This window comes from Triplophysa rosa, linkage group LG21, assembly GCF_024868665.1.
Source record: "Triplophysa rosa linkage group LG21, Trosa_1v2, whole genome shotgun sequence".
In the NCBI taxonomy this organism is placed as follows: Eukaryota; Metazoa; Chordata; class Actinopteri; order Cypriniformes; family Nemacheilidae; genus Triplophysa; species Triplophysa rosa.
In genome coordinates this window covers 11,131,726-11,152,133 of record NC_079910.1, presented here as the reverse complement: position 1 = coordinate 11,152,133, position 20,408 = coordinate 11,131,726, and the positions used below count along the sequence as shown (strand labels likewise).

Genomic DNA, 20,408 nt, shown 5'->3' with positions numbered 1-20,408 from the left:
AACTTATGTGGGTTTAGTGTGGTTGATGGTGTATTCTGGATATTATAGATATATAGTCTGTTGTTACCTTAATGTAGTCTAAATACTTTATGTCTTATAGCCTCTCAACATGACACCAATTGAAAAATTTGGAAGGTCTGTGAGGGATTCCGATGTTTCCTGCATTTGTTACGCAGAACCCTCTGAGTTTTGAAAATATTTTTATGTGTGAATTTAGAATGTGGATCTTCATTTGTTTTGCAACAGCTGGTCATTAGATCAAACATGATTTACAGTATCCTTATAGGAACTAAAAGGTTGTGAGGAGTTGCTGAGTTTTGATCAAACAGTTCTTACATGTAAACAGACGTTTCTAAAATATATTTTGCCTTTTACCATCAGTAACGACACCACATTTCCTTCACAAACAGATTATAACCACACAGTTCATATCGCAAACCAGCAAATTTCAAACCAGTCCAGAAAAAATAAAACCTTATCTCCATCCGAATTGTAATATTTGGTACTTTATTGCCATCTAGTGGTAAGTTATGTGGCCGTCATGTTTAAAGGACTTCCATTGAGAAGTTTTCAACAATACACAGCCTTTATGATTTGTACTTTATATGTATGATTCTTGAGAACCAAGAAGTGTTTTTAAATTTTGTGTTTTAGGTTATAGTTTGTAGCAAGTCATCGGCGTGCACACTGTATTTCGTATTATATTATGTAAGAAAAGCATATGCAATTCAATTGTTCATCACAAAACCTAGCAAGAACTTGACAAAAGACCTTGAGTTTTTTTAATTCAGCTCAAGTCCAAAAAGACCACCTTTTTGTTTATCTATCAATATAAAGCATAGTTGAAAAACACTAGGAGTACCTGCAATGGGGTAAACCCGATTCATTCATTATGCATTGATTATCGCCCAAATTATAGGCTAACAAAAATGAGAAAAAATAGGCTAAAATAGACATAGGCAAAACATTTACACTTAAAAGGCCCAGTCGTCATTTCAACAACTCAATATAATAGTCTACATTAAATTTGCCAAATTAGTTTTATCCATACAGACTGGTTTTTTGAAAATAGGAACTCTTTGCCCAACTTGTGACAACAACAGTTTTATGACATCTGCACGGGCTGCCTTGCATTACTCTGCTGTCTATTTAAAAGACCGCAAAGCCATTCAAGTTTTTGGTCCCTTGGGATGTGACATGCGTAGTCATGTGGAAGTAGCCTATATATTAACCAGCAATGCACACAAATTAACGACAGCATTGTTAACAACAAAGCGCAGCTTTCAAGTCATTGCTGCCTGTCTGTTCTTAAAGTTGAATGGCCATGTTTGATGTTTTTAAACAAGTTTGGCACACACAGGCACGCCTAAACAATCCCTTTGTTCTTGTAAATTAGGCTACTAATCGTAGTTTTGCCGGTAGTTAATCAAATGAACCGTAAATGTTATAATACAACAAGATTCTTCCTTACACTTAAAATAAAACTACACCAACAGGGTTATACTAACGTTTGGGTGGTATCACAACCTGATGGGGGGACATTGAAACAATTTTTGGTTACACATTAAATATTATAATAAATATTAATAAATATAAATATTAGAATAAAACATATTGTATTTATAGTAATAGTATGACAACAACGTGCTATCCCTTAATAACATATTATGCTTAACAGATTGGCCTATAAATGTCACAAAATATGTGTGTTTTTTATTATGTGTTTGATAATTACTGATCTTTTAAGTTATTATGAAGTCCACGATGAGGTGTTAAATAGTTTTACATGCAAAGTTGATTCGATTATTCAATTATTATTTATTCTGGACACGTGTATGCAACAAGGTCATTTTCACCCTGTATTTTTGTCCACGTTTTTATAAATGTCATATTCATTCGTGGAATGCTTTTGGGCTTTCCACTTTCTGACTGAACCTGGAATTTATTTTCTAATAGTTTTTTTGTTGTTGTTAGTCAATCTGAATTAAATTATACAACGAACTTTCGTTTCTGAAGAAGGTTGGCGTTAAATTTGTATGATAGCCTACTTTTAATGCGTAAAACGACGTTTACGCACGAATAGCTAATACTTACAAAAACATTACTGTGCTAAACAAATCTAGATTTCCAATGTACAAATTTAGATTATCTGTAGTTGTAATTTTTTTTATAATTTGGCAGAACATTTCGATAGCACAAACCTCTGCATAAATATATATTTTTAAATCGGTCGTGTAAACTAACCTGTGTCATCACTTTGACTTGAACTAATGGTTTACAATACATTACAGGCTATGCTTTTTAACATAAAGACGCGTATCTACATTCTATAATAAAAAACTTAGGAATCAAAGCGCTGTTTTATAAAACAAGACTTTTTTTACTTTTTGACGTTGTCAGTAGTGGTATCAATCAATTGTTTTCTGCTCAAAGGTAGAGTGAATGAAAAGCTGGGCACTGCGTGTGTGTTTGTCTTATTCTCTGCTTTTTGTGATTGGTCGAAAAAACTTGCTCGTTCCCCTCCATGCCCACATGAATAAAAGACGACTGCAAGAGCCTATCGGCGCGCGCGACACCCCTCCTACACCGCACGCTAAAGTTGTCCACTTCAGCTACTCCCAACCCCTAAGCAGACTTTGTCATCCAAAACTACCAGACCTTTTAAGAAAACACTGCAAAGAATTAAGTAACCTTTGTTCACTGGAGAGCGTTTGGAGTGTACCCCCTCCCTGGCGCGCGCTGCATCTTGTTCCAGCAGTAGTTATTTTGCTCATGCCCCCTCCGCACGAGACGAAAGAAGTGTTCATCTTTGTTTGATTTTTTTGGAGGTTTCCTATCTCCGCAGTAATCTGGTTGGATATTTTTTATATTTTCTCTTTTTAAAAGAGAGGACTTGAATGCATTTTAGTCATCAGGGAAACACTCATCAAATCTGGACCCGTTTTGTCAGTTTAAACGTCAGCCTTACTGTGCCTCGTCATTTATTAAAAGCAGAATGTCATCTATACCGGGAGCAGTACCGAGAATGATGCGACCGGCTCCAGGACAGAACTATCCTCGCACTGGATTCCCCCTGGAAGGTTTGTTGGACAGGTGTAGGATGCATCTTGTTAAGTTGTAATTAATATTGCAAGTCAGGTAGGCCTATACTTTACTGGTTTATTTTTGACAAATATGTTAAAATTTGTTGTACTCTTACGCAAGCGCCTGTTTAGACTGTGGTGTTCCCAATAGCCAAATTCGTTTCTTACAGGTTAAAATATATTACTAAAATGGTTTAATGATTATTTTCTTTTACTTTATTAAACTACACAATGCTTATAAGTAATAGATTTCGCATGCATTTTTTTCCCAAGGCAGTTTTACTGGCAAAGTTCGTGTTTAAGTGGCTCAAATAAAACTTTCAAACGCTAAGCCTCTCGTCAGTCCAGGATTTACTGAAGTGGTCTATTGGCGCAAATGAACCCATGCATATCAAAAGATTATACTAATATGTGCATGAGTGCGAATAATAAAGCAGGACGCGTCCATGGTTTCTAAAGGCCCAATGCACCACTCAGGAGAAATCTGTTTAAAAAAATCAACCGTAATTTTTCTTTGCATTAACACACGACGCGTGAGGACATTGAACAACTTCTAAAATGGAAAATGTTAACACAAATGTATATTTTAAAATATCACATTTGAATGTAATATTTTATTTAAATCATAAGTACTTAAACATTTTCGTTCTTTCAGTAATAGTATTTTTGTAACAAAAATGAACTTTGTAACAAACGAACTTGATTTTGAATGATATTAACCTTTCTTTTGAGGAAGTTGCGTATGTGTTTTAGGATACGATAATAATGAACGAAATCTGGAGTATAGGCTGGAAAAGTTAGATTTAATTCATACTTCTTTACCGCACAGTTTCAACTCCTCTGGGTCAAGGTCGGGTGAATCAGCTTGGCGGAGTATTCATCAATGGCAGGCCTTTGCCAAATCATATCCGCCACAAAATAGTTGAGATGGCTCACCACGGCATCCGTCCCTGTGTGATCTCCCGACAACTTCGCGTTTCCCACGGTTGCGTGTCCAAAATCCTTTGCCGGTATCAAGAAACTGGCTCGATCCGCCCAGGAGCAATAGGGGGAAGTAAACCCAGAGTGAGTATTTAAATACTATTATCATATATATATATATTACACAGACAATTGTGGAGAAAAATGTAAAAAATGAAACAAGGAAATATATTTATTGGGCACACTAATGTACTACATTTTGTAGTTAAATTTATTGTGCTCACTTATTCTCTCTTTTTTTCTGTTCGCATCTATATTTTTTTCTTGCTGAATTAATATCAAAAGCAAGTGGCAACACCTGACGTGGAAAAACGAATCGAAGAATATAAGCGCGAAAACCCCGGTATGTTCAGTTGGGAGATTCGGGACAAACTTTTGAAGGACGGTCTCTGTGACAGAAGTACAGTTCCCTCAGGTGAGGCCTCATCTGGTAAGCAGACCCTTTTTTATCATGCAAACATCACATTCAGCTCAGATCTTAAGCGCAGTTTCCATCACATTTATTTTGTTATGGCCTTATGTGGATAATAACATGAATTATTATTAATTAACCCCCAATTTTATTTTATAGATTATAACCCCAATTTTATTTTATAAATTACATTTATTTAAATATTGAACTCTTATTATTATTATTTTGTTTTTCGTGATTGTTCATTTTTTTTCCATCAGTAAGTTCTATTAGCCGCGTTCTGCGCGCGCGGTTCGGCAAGAAAGACGATGAGGACGATTTCGACAAAAAAGATGAAAGTGGGGAGAAAAAAACTAAGCACAGCATTGACGGTATACTGGGAGATAAAGGTAAATAAATTAAATATTCTTCTGAGTTTACAATGCAGAAAAGCTTACCTATCTAAATAAATTGCTGCTTTCTAATTATTTTTTATTTAGAGATTATTTGGAGGTTTACACATTAAATCGTTTTTTTTGTGTCTGTATTCAGCGTCTTTCCCAAACATTAAGGCTACGCTTTTTCTGCCCGTTAAATGACCATTTAGTCATTCGATTTAGTGTGTATTTATACTGGCCCTGACGTATGGTATTTAGGCCTTGATCTATTTGTACAACACACTCATTTGACGCCGAGTAAACGGTCCCTTGAAAATGGTAACTGACAGATGACCGATGTGGCAATCAATTTCAATTACAGACCATAGGTTCAGCATTGCCCTCTGATTCACGGAATAATACGGACCTTTTATTCGCACGTAAAGATTTCAACCCGTTATTAATTTTTATACAAATTTTGTAATGCTATAAAATTTCTCCTATACATTTATAAAGTAGGCTATATCGGTAACTAAATAAATATTTACCAATGTCGACAGTCGCAGTCAGAGAGCCATGGGCTATTTTTAAAATTATACAAAACTAGAGAGATCGTATTGTTTGCTTATTTAAAGCAATATTACAAAACATTATTTATAAAACGTTATTTTGTGAGAGTTTTTTCTTAAACTTGAAGATGAACTTCGGTCTAAAGATCTCTGCTTCATTGAAGCTCTTTTGAGCGAAAGAAAAGAATCTGTGCTACAAAGTAAAGCCTAAAAGCAAGGCTTCAGATGGAGGAATGAACCCGTCTTTTCACATTCAAAACTCCATAAAAGGGGGGAAAAACTTTGTAACAAAAGGCCAAGAGGGGAACTATAGAGAGATTAATTATTCAATACACCCCGCTGGTAGATAGTTTTGTAATATTATCGAATCGTCTGTTGGAATAGAATGAGATTTGGAGGGTGCAAAATGTTTTATTCTTGTTTGGAAATGCCCACTGCTCTTTTTTTGGAAAGCACTATTGTGTTTCTTAGCTGACGTTTGGATAGGTGGTTAAGGGGGGTGATCAGTTTGTCGTTATGCTTATGCTATTTCAACATCAGTTCGTAGGGAATATGTCAGTTTTAATGAGCCCTCGTGTCATCGCACCCAATAAAAACGACAGATGATTTTCATTTTGATGTGTTACAATGACGAGAAGCTGCAGTTTCATGTTGCATTATGGCTTTTCTGTTATTTACATTGCGATTGTGTTGTCTCTCTGGAACAATTTGCGTGTGTTTAACTTTATAAAAACTGATATAAAATTGGCATTGTCTAAACCCCATTTTTGTGCGTGTATGCGTGCGCGCTTAAACGCAGCGCATTCATAACCTGGACTGGCGTTGAGCGCAGAAAGAGTCACAGCTATTGGATTACGGATATACGAAGTGACAATCCACGATTAGAAATTTCATCCACTGCCTTAGATTAGTTTCAAACACCGAGTGTATTAGGAATATGAAAGATGCATAGCCTAAAACTGATGCACGCATTTATTTTGGTCAAGAACCACGAACAACCATCTGCACATGTGCGTAGATATCAGTAATGTTTATACATCTCAAGTCTGCAAATTCATTCCACATTTGTCTTACAGTTTGTCGAATGTCTTTCCACACTGTCATGCCAACGAGATGGAGCCAAAATGCTTTCAGGACATTTCTCGGGGCTTGTTTCACTGATCATCCGACTGGCATTTAACAATGTTAAGACTTATTAGAGTTTGTAATGAAAACGTGTCTTTTTAAAAAGCGCATGTGTTGGAGACGGGTGTAATAGCTCACAGGCATAGTAAGAAACTTATTTATCCCCAATCAGCTCTCACTCGCTGAGTTTCAAGCACTACGTTATTTTGAAGGGTTTTTAAAGCAGATTAAATTGAGCCTTTTCTTTCTCTTCTCTTTCATCTTTAAACGGCCCTCGCTGGTTAGCCTTCGGCGCAAATTCATGAGATTTTACGTTTTGCACACACTTGTTAGGGATTCATATATTTATTTGACAATATTGTTTCATTTTATTTTGGATTATTTTCAGTTGATTCGACGCGCAAACTGTAATGGAAAAGGAATAAGACTCCAAGCACACTATTTGAACAAATGGGACATTTTTGTATTACTGGGAGGATGAAATTGTTGAACAAAACCCTGACTAACTGTTTGTTCATAATCACATATAGGTTTAAAACATGGGCAATTTTAAATGAGCTGAAATAGGGTTTGTTCCCAAAGCGTACATGTCATGATGCATTTAAGGATTTTTTTCTCCCTGTGCTGATGTCGTGCTTTTCTTGGAATATGCTAAACTCTCCGTTTAAGAACAACTATTTTACGCACCATCTGATGCGCGTGGACCATGTGCTTTACTCGACCAATAAACGTCCCATTTAACCAAAGGAAAAACTCTTTGGTCAATTAATAGCATTTACTGATTCTGAAAATAATATATGCTGCATTGTTTTAACAAATTGTTGGGGAACAACATGGCATAGATTAGGCAATTTACAACCCAACGGTGAGTTTTGTACATATTTTACCCAAAGATGGGTACAAAACAACCCAGCATGTTTATTTGACATCAGTTTCCTAAACCAAAGGGCGTTTAATAAACTATGATGATTTGTCAACGTTTTTGTTTTAGGGTGCCACTAAACAATTAACATGTTAAGTGACCATGCTGAAATATGGAACAGATTTTAGCCATGGCAGTCACAATATTTAGAAAATCATGAAAACGGGACACATAGAATAAAATCGAATAAATTAAAACATAATTTTGCCTCGTGCCTTTGGCAGCAAGTTTAATGAACACACGCAGTTTCCAGAAGGCTGCAAAAGATAGAATTAAACGTGGTCAGTTCCAGTATATTTCGTATAGAGAAAATGAAGTTATATCAGGGACTCTGAAAGAAGTCTCGTTTGAAGAAAGGCGACCATAGGATGAGTCGGGAGACCACTTCAAACAAATCCATCTGGACTGGAGAGAGAGAGATTTAGTGAAAGTATGAGGAAGTTATTTAGCTATTAATATTTCTTCCTCGGGCATCCAGAGTCACTCCATCTCCACTTTCTTGCAGCTATTTGGCTGGGCTGAAATTGAGGGAGACCCAAATGTTGGGAAGAGATAACACAATCATCACAGCCGCGGTCCTGCGCTCTGCATCAATGTATTAAAGTCGGATTAACCTCCCCTTTCCCTCGCACTGCCACCCAACACATTTCGTTGGAATTTGGTGCAAAGAAACCGTTTTTGTAAAAAAGTAATATAAATGACATATTATTATTATTATTATTTGTTATGATTATTTACTAGTAGTAGTAGTACTTTCAGTCTTAGCTGCCCACAACAGATTGCCGGGGGTATGATGGACATTAACAATGGTGTAAAGTAATAGAACATCTCGTTGCAAGGTCATCATAATCATCTTAGTTTTTACTGTGTGTGAACTACGCTAATCTAGAGATCATGACACTAGTGTCAGCTACGTTGCCTTGTGAAACATTTGCACTGTAACTGAATTACATGCTAGTTAACTTTGTCGTGTAAATTGTTTTCCAAACGTTCGCTCAAGACAAATTTTATACAAATATAGGCCTGCACCCAACCCAGATCCTTAATTCGTGGAACGAATCGAATGTGGGAAAACGCCATATCCTGTCCACTTATTTTTCCTTCTTTGACAGCGTTTCTAGGTATGTTACTCTCTTGGTTCCGCTTTGGTTAATTAAAGGATGTAAAAGTTCCCTAATTCCTAATGGATGATACATATTTTATTCTATAGCCTGTAATCAAATAAAAAGTAATATAATATAGTAAAAAGTAGCTTAGAATTACAACACAACAACAAAAAAACAGTACACCTTAATAATAATAAAAACGAATAGACAATGTGTCAGAGTACCGTGTCATTACAAATTACAGTTAATCATGAAATCACAATTCGGGTAAAGATTGCGCATGTCCTCTTGCACAGAATATTCATATGCAATTATTTTCAACAGCTTTGCTGACCTGTTAACTTGGGGCAGATCCTATGCTATGAAGAGGATTTTCTTGTGTGTTTCAGATGTTTAAGGGAGAGAGGAAGAAAAAAAGTAGGTTCACAAAAGTAGAGGCGTCTGGAGGAAATTGAGAGGCTTATAGTCTTTGATCCTTGGGTGCTTTTCCTTATCAGAAACATTTGTGGTGACACCACGACAATGGGAGTTCATCATATTACAGACTGGCAGTGCTTCTTTCAAGACTGCCTGTCTATTAATTAAAGTATGGCCATGTGGGACAAGGACTATCTCCGGCGTGCACATATTGCTATGTGAATGGCTTTTTGGATCTCTGGTGCGCCGGTGTGCGCGCGCGCGTTTGAAGGACTCTATCTCCCATTTTGGCCTGTAGTAAAATACTAGAAATACTATTAACATATTCGTAATTAAGCGCGTAATTTTAAAGATCCACTTTAATATCCCATTTACTTTGTCCAAAATAAAAGGCCCCCAAAAGTTTGTAAACAAGCCCTACCAAATGTAGGATATTTCATGTAAATTGAGCAATTAGGTGCAAAAATACATGTCATTTGAGAATATGGGCACTGTGTTGTAGGGTGGGGGCATCCTGTTGGACCAAAAGAACAAAACGAGCAAACGACAAGGGAAAACTCCCGCTGACACTAATAAAAGTATTGCCTCCGGGCTATGTGATGTCACAAAAGTGTTTTTGATGCCCTAGACTCGCCATCTCTTTAGTGCTGAACTCTGTCCCTTTAAAGTTGAATGTCAACGGAACTCATGGTGACCCCAAATGAAGACTTGGATGTAGGTATTAATATATATAAATATACGTTTTCTATTTAAAAACAACATTATACATTTTTTAGTAATATTACGTAATTTTTTTCTAAATAGATGCGTAAAAGTTCGAACTGGCATATTAAATGATACAATTAAGTAAAATTTTATCGGACAAAATAAATCATAATTTAATAACCATATATAAAAATACCGAATAAACAACCCAAATAATATCAAATATTTTATATATTCAACACAACGTAATGTGGAATTTAAGGAAACGAACTAACAAACAAACCTTCAACATATTACTTGACTTGTTGATTTTGATCTTATTGTTCGTATCGCTTTCAAACCAGCTTTAATGGCCTCTTTGGGAATACAAATATATGAAAAGAGGAGTTACCAAAGTGGAGGGTGGGGTGAATCTGGGGAATTGCTGCCCACTCCTTTACCATGGAGTGTTCAGTAGCCATTCCTTAATCCTGCTTTCATTTTTGCCGACAAATGCCAAGAATCCTGTCTGGAGACCCAATGGGAGACTGATCAGCTAACAAAAGGGAATCCATCCACAAAGCAGGAGTGCCAATCGTGGTTCAGGGAACTCATAAACAGACCAAAGGAAAAGGAACCTTTTGCTCATATCTCACGTTTTGAACACAAATGTCGAAACATTTTTCGACATTGCAATTGAGAACCTGCTCAGGCTGTGGTATAGCCTACACTGAAGGTGTTCCTGTGCATAAAAATAAGTAACTCCAGTGTCACTTGGCCCAAAAAACAATCTGGGCCAGATTATGTCACTTTAAGTGATGTAAAGAAACCGCGTCTAAATAACATTTTGACTGAAATATGGATTTAATATATAGGTTACAAATTATTACAAAACATTGCTTTGAACTTTTAAAAAATAATTTCTATTGTTTTTTAATTGTTGTTTTATTATTTTTTCACGAAATGTAAAAATGTTTTTAACAGACTTGCAGCAAGCAGTCCATTATTTATTCAACACCATATAGCCAACATTTCTTTGCAACATGTGTAAAGTAGCTTACTTAAATTCAAGCAACAAAAATCCCATCAAGATTTGCCTAATGAAGGCCATTAATTATCATTAAGCTCATTAATTATTGTAAGAACAAATCCACCATGTGGTGTTAGGGAGATTTGAGAGAGTCTAAAATGTGTTTCAGGTGCACCTTTATCAGTTTTATTTAAAAAGTCAAGTCCTCCATTCTTGCGTGAATTAACTTTTGTTCCTTTAGGGGTTCCTTTTTTGTTTGACCAAAAATTATTCTGGTGTCTGACAGCCCTCTTTCCTGATTTAAAGACAGTCACTTCTAAAGAGAGAAAGAAAAGGGAAAAGGGAACCGTCTGTTATTTTGTGTCTTTGGCCTCTCTGCGTCGGCTATTCAGGCAAGTTGATGAACTCCTCCAAAAGTTTATTAAGAGGAGCAAAACAATGGAGTCTAAAGGCTTTAGGCAGCCCAAAGAGACAGTTTATAAACTAGCTGCTATTGTCCCTCAAAGGCAGATGCATGAATACCTTTGAATGGGCTCCCTCAAACTGACACGATCAAGCTAGACAACAGCATGTTAAAAGGAACGGCCTTTCTTTCTGCTGCACAGATTTGTATTTTCTGCATTAATGTACATCTGCGGTAGGAGGGGTCCAAGCTGGACGGGCTCAATCCCACTCAATACCCGAACCCACAGCCTTTTAGGCTGTTTGAAGTAAAGTCCTATGTTCTGCACACCCTCGGTGGGTTGCAGGTGTCACAAGGCTGCGAGAAATATGGTAATCTAAGTCACCCTCCTTTTGACATTTTAAAGAGAGCATTTTCCAAGTGAATGACTTGAAATTGCCTGTTTGTAGGGTTTGGAGTTTGTCTTAATGCTGGCAATAGGATTTAGGGCTTCCATGGAAAGCCATGGAACATTTTTCAAAAATGTGGACAAGAGATATTTTAATATATTGTTTTATTACACATTTTACTACACACTGCATGGATAAAATAAATATATATTTAAAATAAAATTCAATAACATTTATATTCAAATGCCAGCTTAAAATTTAAATACCATGATATTTAAAAATACAAAAATTACGAACAATTATTTATTAACTTGTTTAGAACATTTTTTGTGACACTTCTCACTCTTCGGTGATTTTTAATCATATCTTATTTTAAGTTATAATTTTTATTTAAAAGTAGATATGTTTCATCATAGAATCAAAAGCACATTGAGCTACAGTATACAGTGTTAAGAACAAATGAACCAAGTAACAAGATGAAACAAAGAGATTTTTGTGAAGAGCAGCTAAAGTATTTACTGGTGAGGTGATTTGCAAGATTTTTGCAGAAATTACTCGGGAGTGACAGGGATGTCCACCAGTTTGGCAGATTTGGCAAGTGCTGTATTAGACCTTCCACCTGGCAGATTTATCAGAGCAATAGAGGCAGTTAGAGATGGGAAACAAAGAAGGAACCAGATTACCAGAAGGTTGTTGCCGTTGGTTTGCCTTCCTGGAGTTATTTACAAGAACGCTTAACAACTTGGCCATTCATATGTTTTGTATTCATGTCTAAAATAAGTTGTTTGTTAAGGACAGCACAAGAAAGGCTAGTGCACACGTCGCTTTAATTTTGGCAGAAAAAGTCTAATTTACCTCTGACCCACAGTGTAGACTTTGTTTAAAAATGATCATGACCAGTATAGTTTTGGCTGGAAATCTTTCAGCAAGACAGTGATTTGGAGAAATGAGTGACTATTTTCATGTTGTCATTACTGTAATCAGTATTTTACCAAGTTAAATGCATAGTTCACCCAAAGTGAAAATGTTGTTGTTATCACCCTCATGTCATTAAAAACTATCATCTGTGGAACACAAACAAAGATATTTTAAGAAATGTCGCATTGGTTGTTTTCATACAATGGCACCCATTGACTTGCAATGTTTTTTGGTTACCGGCATTCTTCAAAGAAAGTCATACAGGTTTGGAATGAGATGAGGGGTCAGTATATGATGAAAGAATTGAACTATCCCTTCAAATTTGTTGATGTAGTAGTGAGAGCTCGTCTATAATAAATCAAATCACATCACTACTGAACATCTGATCTGTGCTGAATTCAGGTCTCATGAATTCACTTCTAAAAAGTCTAAAAGTAAAAAAAAAGTTTAAGGACAGTCTAAAATGTATAGAAATCGCTCATGATGGAACTTAGATTTTAATTCTGTAAAGACCCTAACTGCTTATAAATATCATATAGCAAAATAAGCCCTACGAATGAAAAGTTAAGACCAATTACAAAAGTTAAGACCAATTTATATGACAATAAAAGCATGGCCCATAGGTAACAGTAATTAAGTGGCAAGGGAAATTGTACCGCATCAGTCCTATAATTAGTGCTACACAACATGGCCCAATAGCTTAGAAATCACCATCAGCCCACGCTACTTATGGCCATAAAATTTCCCATTTTATGCTCTTCAGCGGCCTCACCCCAAGATTCTTCATTAGCTTTATTTATATGTGTGTTTTGCACTCGCACAAAGACAATAAACATGTTCCTAGAGTGTTGCAAATCAGAAATTTGCTCAGATTTTCTCCACCAACTTAAGTGTTGAATGTGGCAGGCAGTGTGAGAGCTGAAGAGGGGCCAGGCAGCTGTGAGGGAGTCTGCCCGTGTCCCTCTCCCCACACAGGCATCAAACAGGGCACTTGTCGTACATTTTTAACTAATGGGCTTATTTATGCGGCCTTTGTTGCTTTCTCTTCAGGCTACACTTTTTCACACTGACTTTTTTCCCCCTTCCCTTCAGTATACAAAAGCACTGCTGACTGTTTTTCCCTACATTTATGGATCTGTTGGTATGAGATTTGTCATTAAAAACAGCCAAACTGGATTTGTGTTTTGCTCTGGTCTCAGCGCTCGGTTATCATGGACCCCATTAAACTGTTTACAGCATCTAATTTATGTTAAAGGGTTACTTCTTATACTGGGCCAAATTTTGACAGACTTCTGAAGAACGGCTTACCCATTCCTTAAGAAGCACTTTGTGGATTCATTTCAAATCACTTTTTCTTCATCTTTGTTTATTTATCTGTGCAATACTTCATTCTTTAAAAAAAAAAAAGATTATGCCTTTTGCTATTATTTATTTATTTTCTCTTTCGGCGTTTGTATTTAAGCCTTAGGCTGTCCACTTATATTAAGATTTATTTCCCATAAGCTAAATCAGTGGTGAAATTGACACTCAGCATTTTTCTTTTATGCAACTGTTTTATCTCAAGAGGAGACACACGCCACCACTGTGCCCAAAGCGGATAAAAGCTTTGCATTTAATAAATGGTAGTTTGCTAAGACACAAAGTCATGATAACGCAAACATCTTTGTGAGGATGGAATTTAGTTCAGCCGCAGTCTTACTCTAAGTATTTACAGTAAGGCCTCACATACCGTAAAGTTCCCCAGAAATGTTATTGCTATATTCAGAACTTTGCTAGTTCTTTTTCATGGTTGGCATATGCTTGCATTTGGCATGTCCCTGTATTTTGTTTGTTAAAGGTGCAATGTGTATTTTTTTGGAGGATTTATTGACAGAAATGCAATATACATAACTATGTCTTCAGAGGTGTATAAAGACCTTAAATAATGAAGCGTTATGTTTTTATGAGCTATTTCTATCTACATACACCGCGGGTCCCCTTATATGGAATTCGCCATGTTGTTTCTACAGTAGCCCTAAACGGACAAACTTCTCTACAGAGCGCGTTTCATAAATACGTTATCTTCTTCGGCAAAAACACGAGAGAGCCTGTGAGAGCCACCGTAGTGCTTTGAATTGATCCTTTAACTAGACACAATGACATTTTATCAAAAGTAGAGCCATCTGTGTCTAACACGTTTAACTGAAATTTGCTGAATGAAGGTTGAAGTATGTTCATGCCTCTTGGTGTTCACTGACACACACATTAAAGTTTAATAAGCTATAGGCATGCTAGTTTAAGCGGCTGATTTTGCCATCTTTCTCACCTTTTAGATGTTTGATTAAGTTCCACGGTTTCGATTGCTTTTGACCTCAATTAGCAAGATCTCAACTCCAGGTAATGAAAACTCAACGTTGAAAAATAAAATAATGTAACTGGATATAAATGGACACCTGCTATTCAGTTTCCAACAGCTCGAAACAGAATTAGAACTCCATCCAGCTTCTGTTGACCAAGTCAGCACTTTCTGCCAAACTGATTAAAATAATTTTCCCCCTTACTGCCTAAAGATATTTTAAGAACCATTTCAGATTAATTCTAGGGAAAAAGTGGAATTCAGCTAATACAGCAGAACAGATTTGACATTCACGTTCATGTTTCAATCTGCCAACTTCAGCAAAATTAGATTTCTTTCACGCAATTGCCCCTTAAGTACATTTATTATCCAAACACATTCTATGTTCATATTTTCCCCTGTTGTTTAGCCTTATATCAAAAGTTTCATTATCAAAACTCTTCAAGTTTCCACATTCCAGAACATTCCAAACCTAACAGACACAAGCCATCCTTAGCTCTCCGTCTCTCTCGGGGCAGCTACCCCCTCTCCTGCCCTTAAATGGATTCATATTCAGGCAGCATTTTCCACTGGCGCTTGGGCACAGAGAGTCAATATGTCAGCATTTATTGATGCCCCACAGAGCTGCACAGGATTGTCAGGCCTCTTTTCAGGCTTAAATGGCCCCCTAAGGTGCGTCTTCTATGGGGCCTGAAAGGGCACGGTGGCCCCCGAGTCTCTCTGTTGTTTAAGGTGAGCACACTCTCACACAGACACGGCGGACAAAAAGCCCACTGAGCCTTCATGCACATGATGAGATGTACAAAAGAGCATCACCCATCACTTCTCCCTCACATCTTCTCGCTTTTTCTCTCAAATGTTTTTCAATGCTGCAAAAAAGAAAGGAGGGCTAATTGTTTGTTGTGGGAGCCAAAATTATGAAGCGTTCCCTCCGTTTTTACTTAATCTGTCTCTGTTTGCAACCGTTGCCGCTTCTTTCAGAGACGCCGTTCTTTTATTCAGTGAATGATAAAAATGAAGGTTGAGTGGAAAGTGAATGAGAATGAAGCTTGTGTGTGCACAGGTCTGTTGGGTTTAGATGTTATGTGATGGTGTTTTTGTTTGTTTTAATTTGAAAAAAGTTTGAATAAAAATGAGAGATGCACCGATATATCGTCCAATAATTGGTGTCAGTCAATAAAAGCACATTTTCACACTATCGGCTGCTATCGGTTCAATATTAATAGTCATTAGCTATATGAATAAATAACATTCAGAGAGTTAAGAAATATTAAGTACATTTTCTGAATCGGTATCGACAGATATCACTATGAATAATCGGCTATCGGTATAGTTGGAGAAAATTGGTTTCGGTGCATCTCTAATAAAAATGTAATGTTAAATTGCAAATTTTCTTTTAGTTAAGCATAGCAGGTCGGTAAAAAGGTAATACACAATATCGTCACTGTTTTTCAGAAACCTTTTATGTCCAAATTCACTGTTTTTAAGGAAAGGAAAAAACACTGTACTTTTTAAATGATTGCGTACTGTTGCAAAAGTAAACAAGCACTTTTTAAATACTTTTTATTGGTTAAATATTTGACAAACCCATTGGCAAACATAAAGGGTGACTAACAATAAAAAATTATTCGAGGTTTCAAAGGGGCAGCAGCGATATGTAGTTGCTTTAGTATTATGAAGGAAATAATGGCAAGAGAGACAGCTCTGAAACCACAGAGATGGTGCAAAAGCAGGTGAATGTGTAAAATATGAGACGAAAATGATATATACATTACATTTTCATGAGACCAGAGATTGTTAACGTGTGTGAATTTGTTCATAGCTTGAACCCACTAATAGTTCTAATAATAGTATTATACTATTTTAAAATGAGATTGGTTTTAGTAATCTGATAATAAAGGTATCATTTAAAAACAAATAGGACACTCTGCTACGCTGCTTTAATGAAATGAATCAAGTCTTCCTTGACTACACATCTTAGTGAAGCTAAATTGATGAACGTTTTGTTGACTGTTCTTGTGTCAGACTGTCAAAAAATGAAGCAGCCAATTGTGTGCCTCCTCCAATACTCTACTCGGGTATAATGTTGTTTTGAGAGCCAGTTCTGATGAAGACAAATGCGTAAATGTTTTCTACGATGCTAAGCTTGGTGGAATGTGCAGCTGTGGAGGGCCACTTTACCCCAGGCCTGTTCGCTCTTTATACAGATTGTGACAGGAAAGGATAGCGAGAGAGGGAACAAGAAAGAGTACAGGGGAAAAGGCAACAGAGGGGAAGAAGGTCTGAGTGTGGCCGTGATGATGAATATCCCATCTGCTCACTGGATCATCGGTGATGGAAGTGGTCTGGGAGATCTTATGTTGAGAGAAGATCTTATGTAGGGTGGTCATGACTTCTCTGTGGCCTTAGTCACTCCTCACCCGTATAGTGTTTAATCACTGTCCTGCATGTAGAGTTTTACCCCTCAGCTGTCAACTCGAGATCAGTCAGTTTGACTGTATAAAGTGAATCGGTTCAGATTGTTGGCTACTCTTTTGGTTTCAGTTTTACCCAGCGGCTTACGATTCAATTCATATTTGAGATACATTAGAGCAAATCTCACTTGTTTAACTGCCTTTGAAGTGTAAGTGCTACAGTACAAATCAGGTTGATCCCATAGGCCGCAGTTACTGTTAATAACTGATTGGATGCAGGGAGACGATTTGAAGTTTGGATGACTGCAGGATTTGGGTATGCATAACTTGTCGAAGCTTGCGAGAAAGAAAACACTCATTTACTGTCAGATTATGTAGTTCAATAATGAAATGATGTCTGTGTTTCGCATCCTATTCCTTTTGTTGGAAACATCGCACGATCCCTGGAGAACCACAATAGAGGAATAATGTATTCGCAGGAAATCTTGATTAAGCATTTTTTTAATCAACATCCCTTTATCTTTTGATATATATTTGAGTGTCGTCTTATTGTAATTGAAATTCTGATTAGAGGTTTGGCCATGCGCTCTCATTCTTTTTAAAAACATTTGAAATAATTCGTTTCGATTCCTTCACCTTTATTCAAAAGATCCCACACTCACTGTTGTCTGCTCTGGGCCATCTCAGACAAAATATGTCTTACTCGATAATGTTTATGCTGCAGCACATTCGACACGTCTGGGTACTTGCCATGGTCGCGTTCGTATGATGCGACTCGGCATGTCAATCGTGGGATCTCACAGAGACAAAGATGAGGTCCAGGTTTAGACACGTATCTTCGCCAGCGTCTGTTTCATTTCCATAATCCTGTCTCCATTATGCTGACCTTTAGCAGGAGAGTGCTGTCAAACTTATTCAGTATTTCTCTGTCTGTGCTGAGGAGCAGCTTGTGGGTTGTAATTGTTGTGACGTGGGCAGAATGGGATGTGGCAGAATACATACTCATCAGTCATGCAGCCGCATCGGTGTCGCGACTCGAACCTGTCAAATTGTGTTTTTTTGTAAATTTGTTCTCCCGATTTAGTTTTTTTCTGTTTGAAAGTGAAAACGTGGGCAATGTGAGAAGGCAAAGCTGAATCTGCCTTTAAAATCTAGTAGCATAAATTCCACGCTGTCTCTGAAATGAAAGTGATGCTCCGGTCTCAAGTGTCTTCATGGCAAGTCAAAAGCAAATCACTTTGTTCCGATCTCTTCAAAACCAGGATTTAAAGACGAGATCCAATATATATGTATACTTGAGGTTTCTGCCACAGTGTTGTGGTGGAGGGAGAGTTTCGGCCAAAAGAAATAGCAAAGGAATTGATTTAATTAATGCGGCCTCATGTCCTACGGCCACATGTAATCCGTTGAGAATTCCTGAGCGTGAGCACAGGGAAACAAAAAGACATCAACCAGAGGACTCCTCAAGTGCCCTGTAATGGGAACCTCTCTGTAATCCCATAATTCCTTGTTTAATTAAAAGACAGAGCTGGCCTGAAGTCTGAGACCCTTTAATAGCCCTTTCGTCGTTTTGTTTCTGTTTGGAGGCTGCTTTTGGAGCTTTATGTCCAGCCTTTGTTCAGGCAAACAAAAACATGTAAACAAACACTGTAGAGACAAGCAGACACACATTTGGTAGTCTGGTGTTGGCTTTGTTTGGATCAAGCCAATGTCAGGTACCCGAGTAACATTTTATTAACACTTAAAGCGACAGTTCACCCAAACATAAATTTACTCGAGTTGTTCCAAACCTGTGTTTTTTTGTTGTTGACCAAGAGTTGTTTGGTTACAAGCATTCTTCCAAATAACTTTCTCTGTGTTCATCAGAAAGAAGAAATTTATACAGATTTGGAACAACTTCATTTTTAGGGTAAACTGTTCCTTTAAATGAGATTAAAAAACAATATGTATAAAAAAGACATCTATTTAAAATAGACAAATTGTTTCATTTCAAAATGAAGGTTACAATCATTTACATAACTCGTTTTAAAAATACAGTATATACATTTAAAAACATTGATTCTCTTGCATCTAATATTTTTTTACATATTTTACAATCTTATTTTGTCACGACTCACCTCACTGCTGTCGTCACGGCAGTAGTGTGGACTCAGAATGAACGTGAACAGAATCTGCTGTCGTCTGTATAAGTTCTATTGCTTTTGTATTACCTCTCAAATCCCTCTTGTATTTCACCTGGCCTGAAAAAACAGTTCTTACTTTAGTGTACACCTTTTCAATGGACAAACCAGGTGTTTAGGATGTGAAATTCTGAAGTTGACTCTTGATTTGTTCATAGAGGAAAGAGAGCTCAGCTCTCATTCTTGTGCCTCTCATGCCTTGGGCTTGTTACACTAGAACTGTCTGTGTCTGGCATCGAAGAAGGGTTAACTGAATGAGCAGGAAATGTCACATGCGGTCATGTCCATCATCTACTTTCAGATTAATCAAATGGTATCACTTGGAACAATCATTCTCCTTGTGGCTTATGGGCAGATGGCTCTTTTAAACCCAAGGCTAGGCCTGAACTCTTCTGTTGCTGGATATTACTGTGCGTAACATTGACGCAATGAGTGATAAAATAATTATGATTCTTAAAGAAAAGGTGTACAGGGTTCTGGGTTGAGCCCATGGCATGGAAACGATACAGTGCTTCCACCATGGCAGCTATAAAGTCCATACCAGCAAATAAGAAGTCAGGGTTCAGCCATTACTAATATAAAATTGCTTCAATTTAGAGGGAAGTCATGGCCTGGATTAGGGCCAGTGTCTGCGGAGCTAGACCCCCATCACCGCTGAAGAGATTTATGCGGCTTAACCCAGTTCCAGGCAAAGTGGAAATAGCTAACTAAAATCAAATGAGGGCTGCGAATTAAAAAGAGGAAGGTAGATCTTTTTAAACCTGCCTTTGAGAAGCCTAAGTTATTTAATGCTGTACTTGTCAATCCTTCATCATTTAATGATTTAACAGGAAAATGTGATTATGCATACACCTGTATAAAGACTTTTTTTATTAGCATAGCAACGATAAGCTCTATGCCATTTCTATGCCACCCATAGTCACAGACCTCTGGTTTGCATGAGATCAAATGGGGACCAATTCATTCTTCCTCAGCTATCCAACTAACCAGTAAACTGCAATGCAATAGTTATTTGCACTTGACTGCATTCAACAGATAATCCACTACTGGTGTTTTGAGTATACTGCAAATGCCATTTAATGAA

General features: G+C 37.1%; 1 protein-coding gene and 1 long non-coding RNA gene across 6 annotated transcripts in view; one reads left to right on the top strand and one right to left on the bottom strand.

Annotated features, from left to right (window-relative positions):
* The window catches only part of LOC130571970 (uncharacterized), a 72,977-nt gene that overhangs the window by 4,540 nt on the left and 48,029 nt on the right, over positions 1-20,408 (bottom strand). For 2 of the 3 annotated variants that reach the window (XR_008965145.1, XR_008965144.1), the window contains exon 3: positions 4,020-4,104. The exons of the other annotated variant lie outside the window; for it this stretch is intronic. This is a non-coding gene — a long non-coding RNA (uncharacterized LOC130571970). The remainder of the gene's footprint in view (positions 1-4,019; positions 4,105-20,408) is intronic. 3 annotated transcript variants of the gene reach the window in all.
* Positions 2,457-20,408, top strand: part of pax7b (paired box 7b) — a 44,359-nt gene continuing 26,407 nt past the window's right edge. The window contains exons 1-4 of one of the 3 annotated variants that reach the window (XM_057363328.1): positions 2,457-3,080; positions 3,913-4,148; positions 4,350-4,479; positions 4,737-4,865. In XM_057363328.1, coding sequence (XP_057219311.1) covers positions 2,996-3,080; positions 3,913-4,148; positions 4,350-4,479; positions 4,737-4,865 — 580 coding nt within the window. In that variant the 5' untranslated portion in view covers positions 2,457-2,995. Of the gene's footprint in view, positions 3,139-3,912; positions 4,149-4,349; positions 4,495-4,736; positions 4,866-20,408 lie in introns of all 3 variants that reach the window. The other 2 variants (XM_057363327.1, XM_057363329.1) reach the window with 2 other exon arrangements.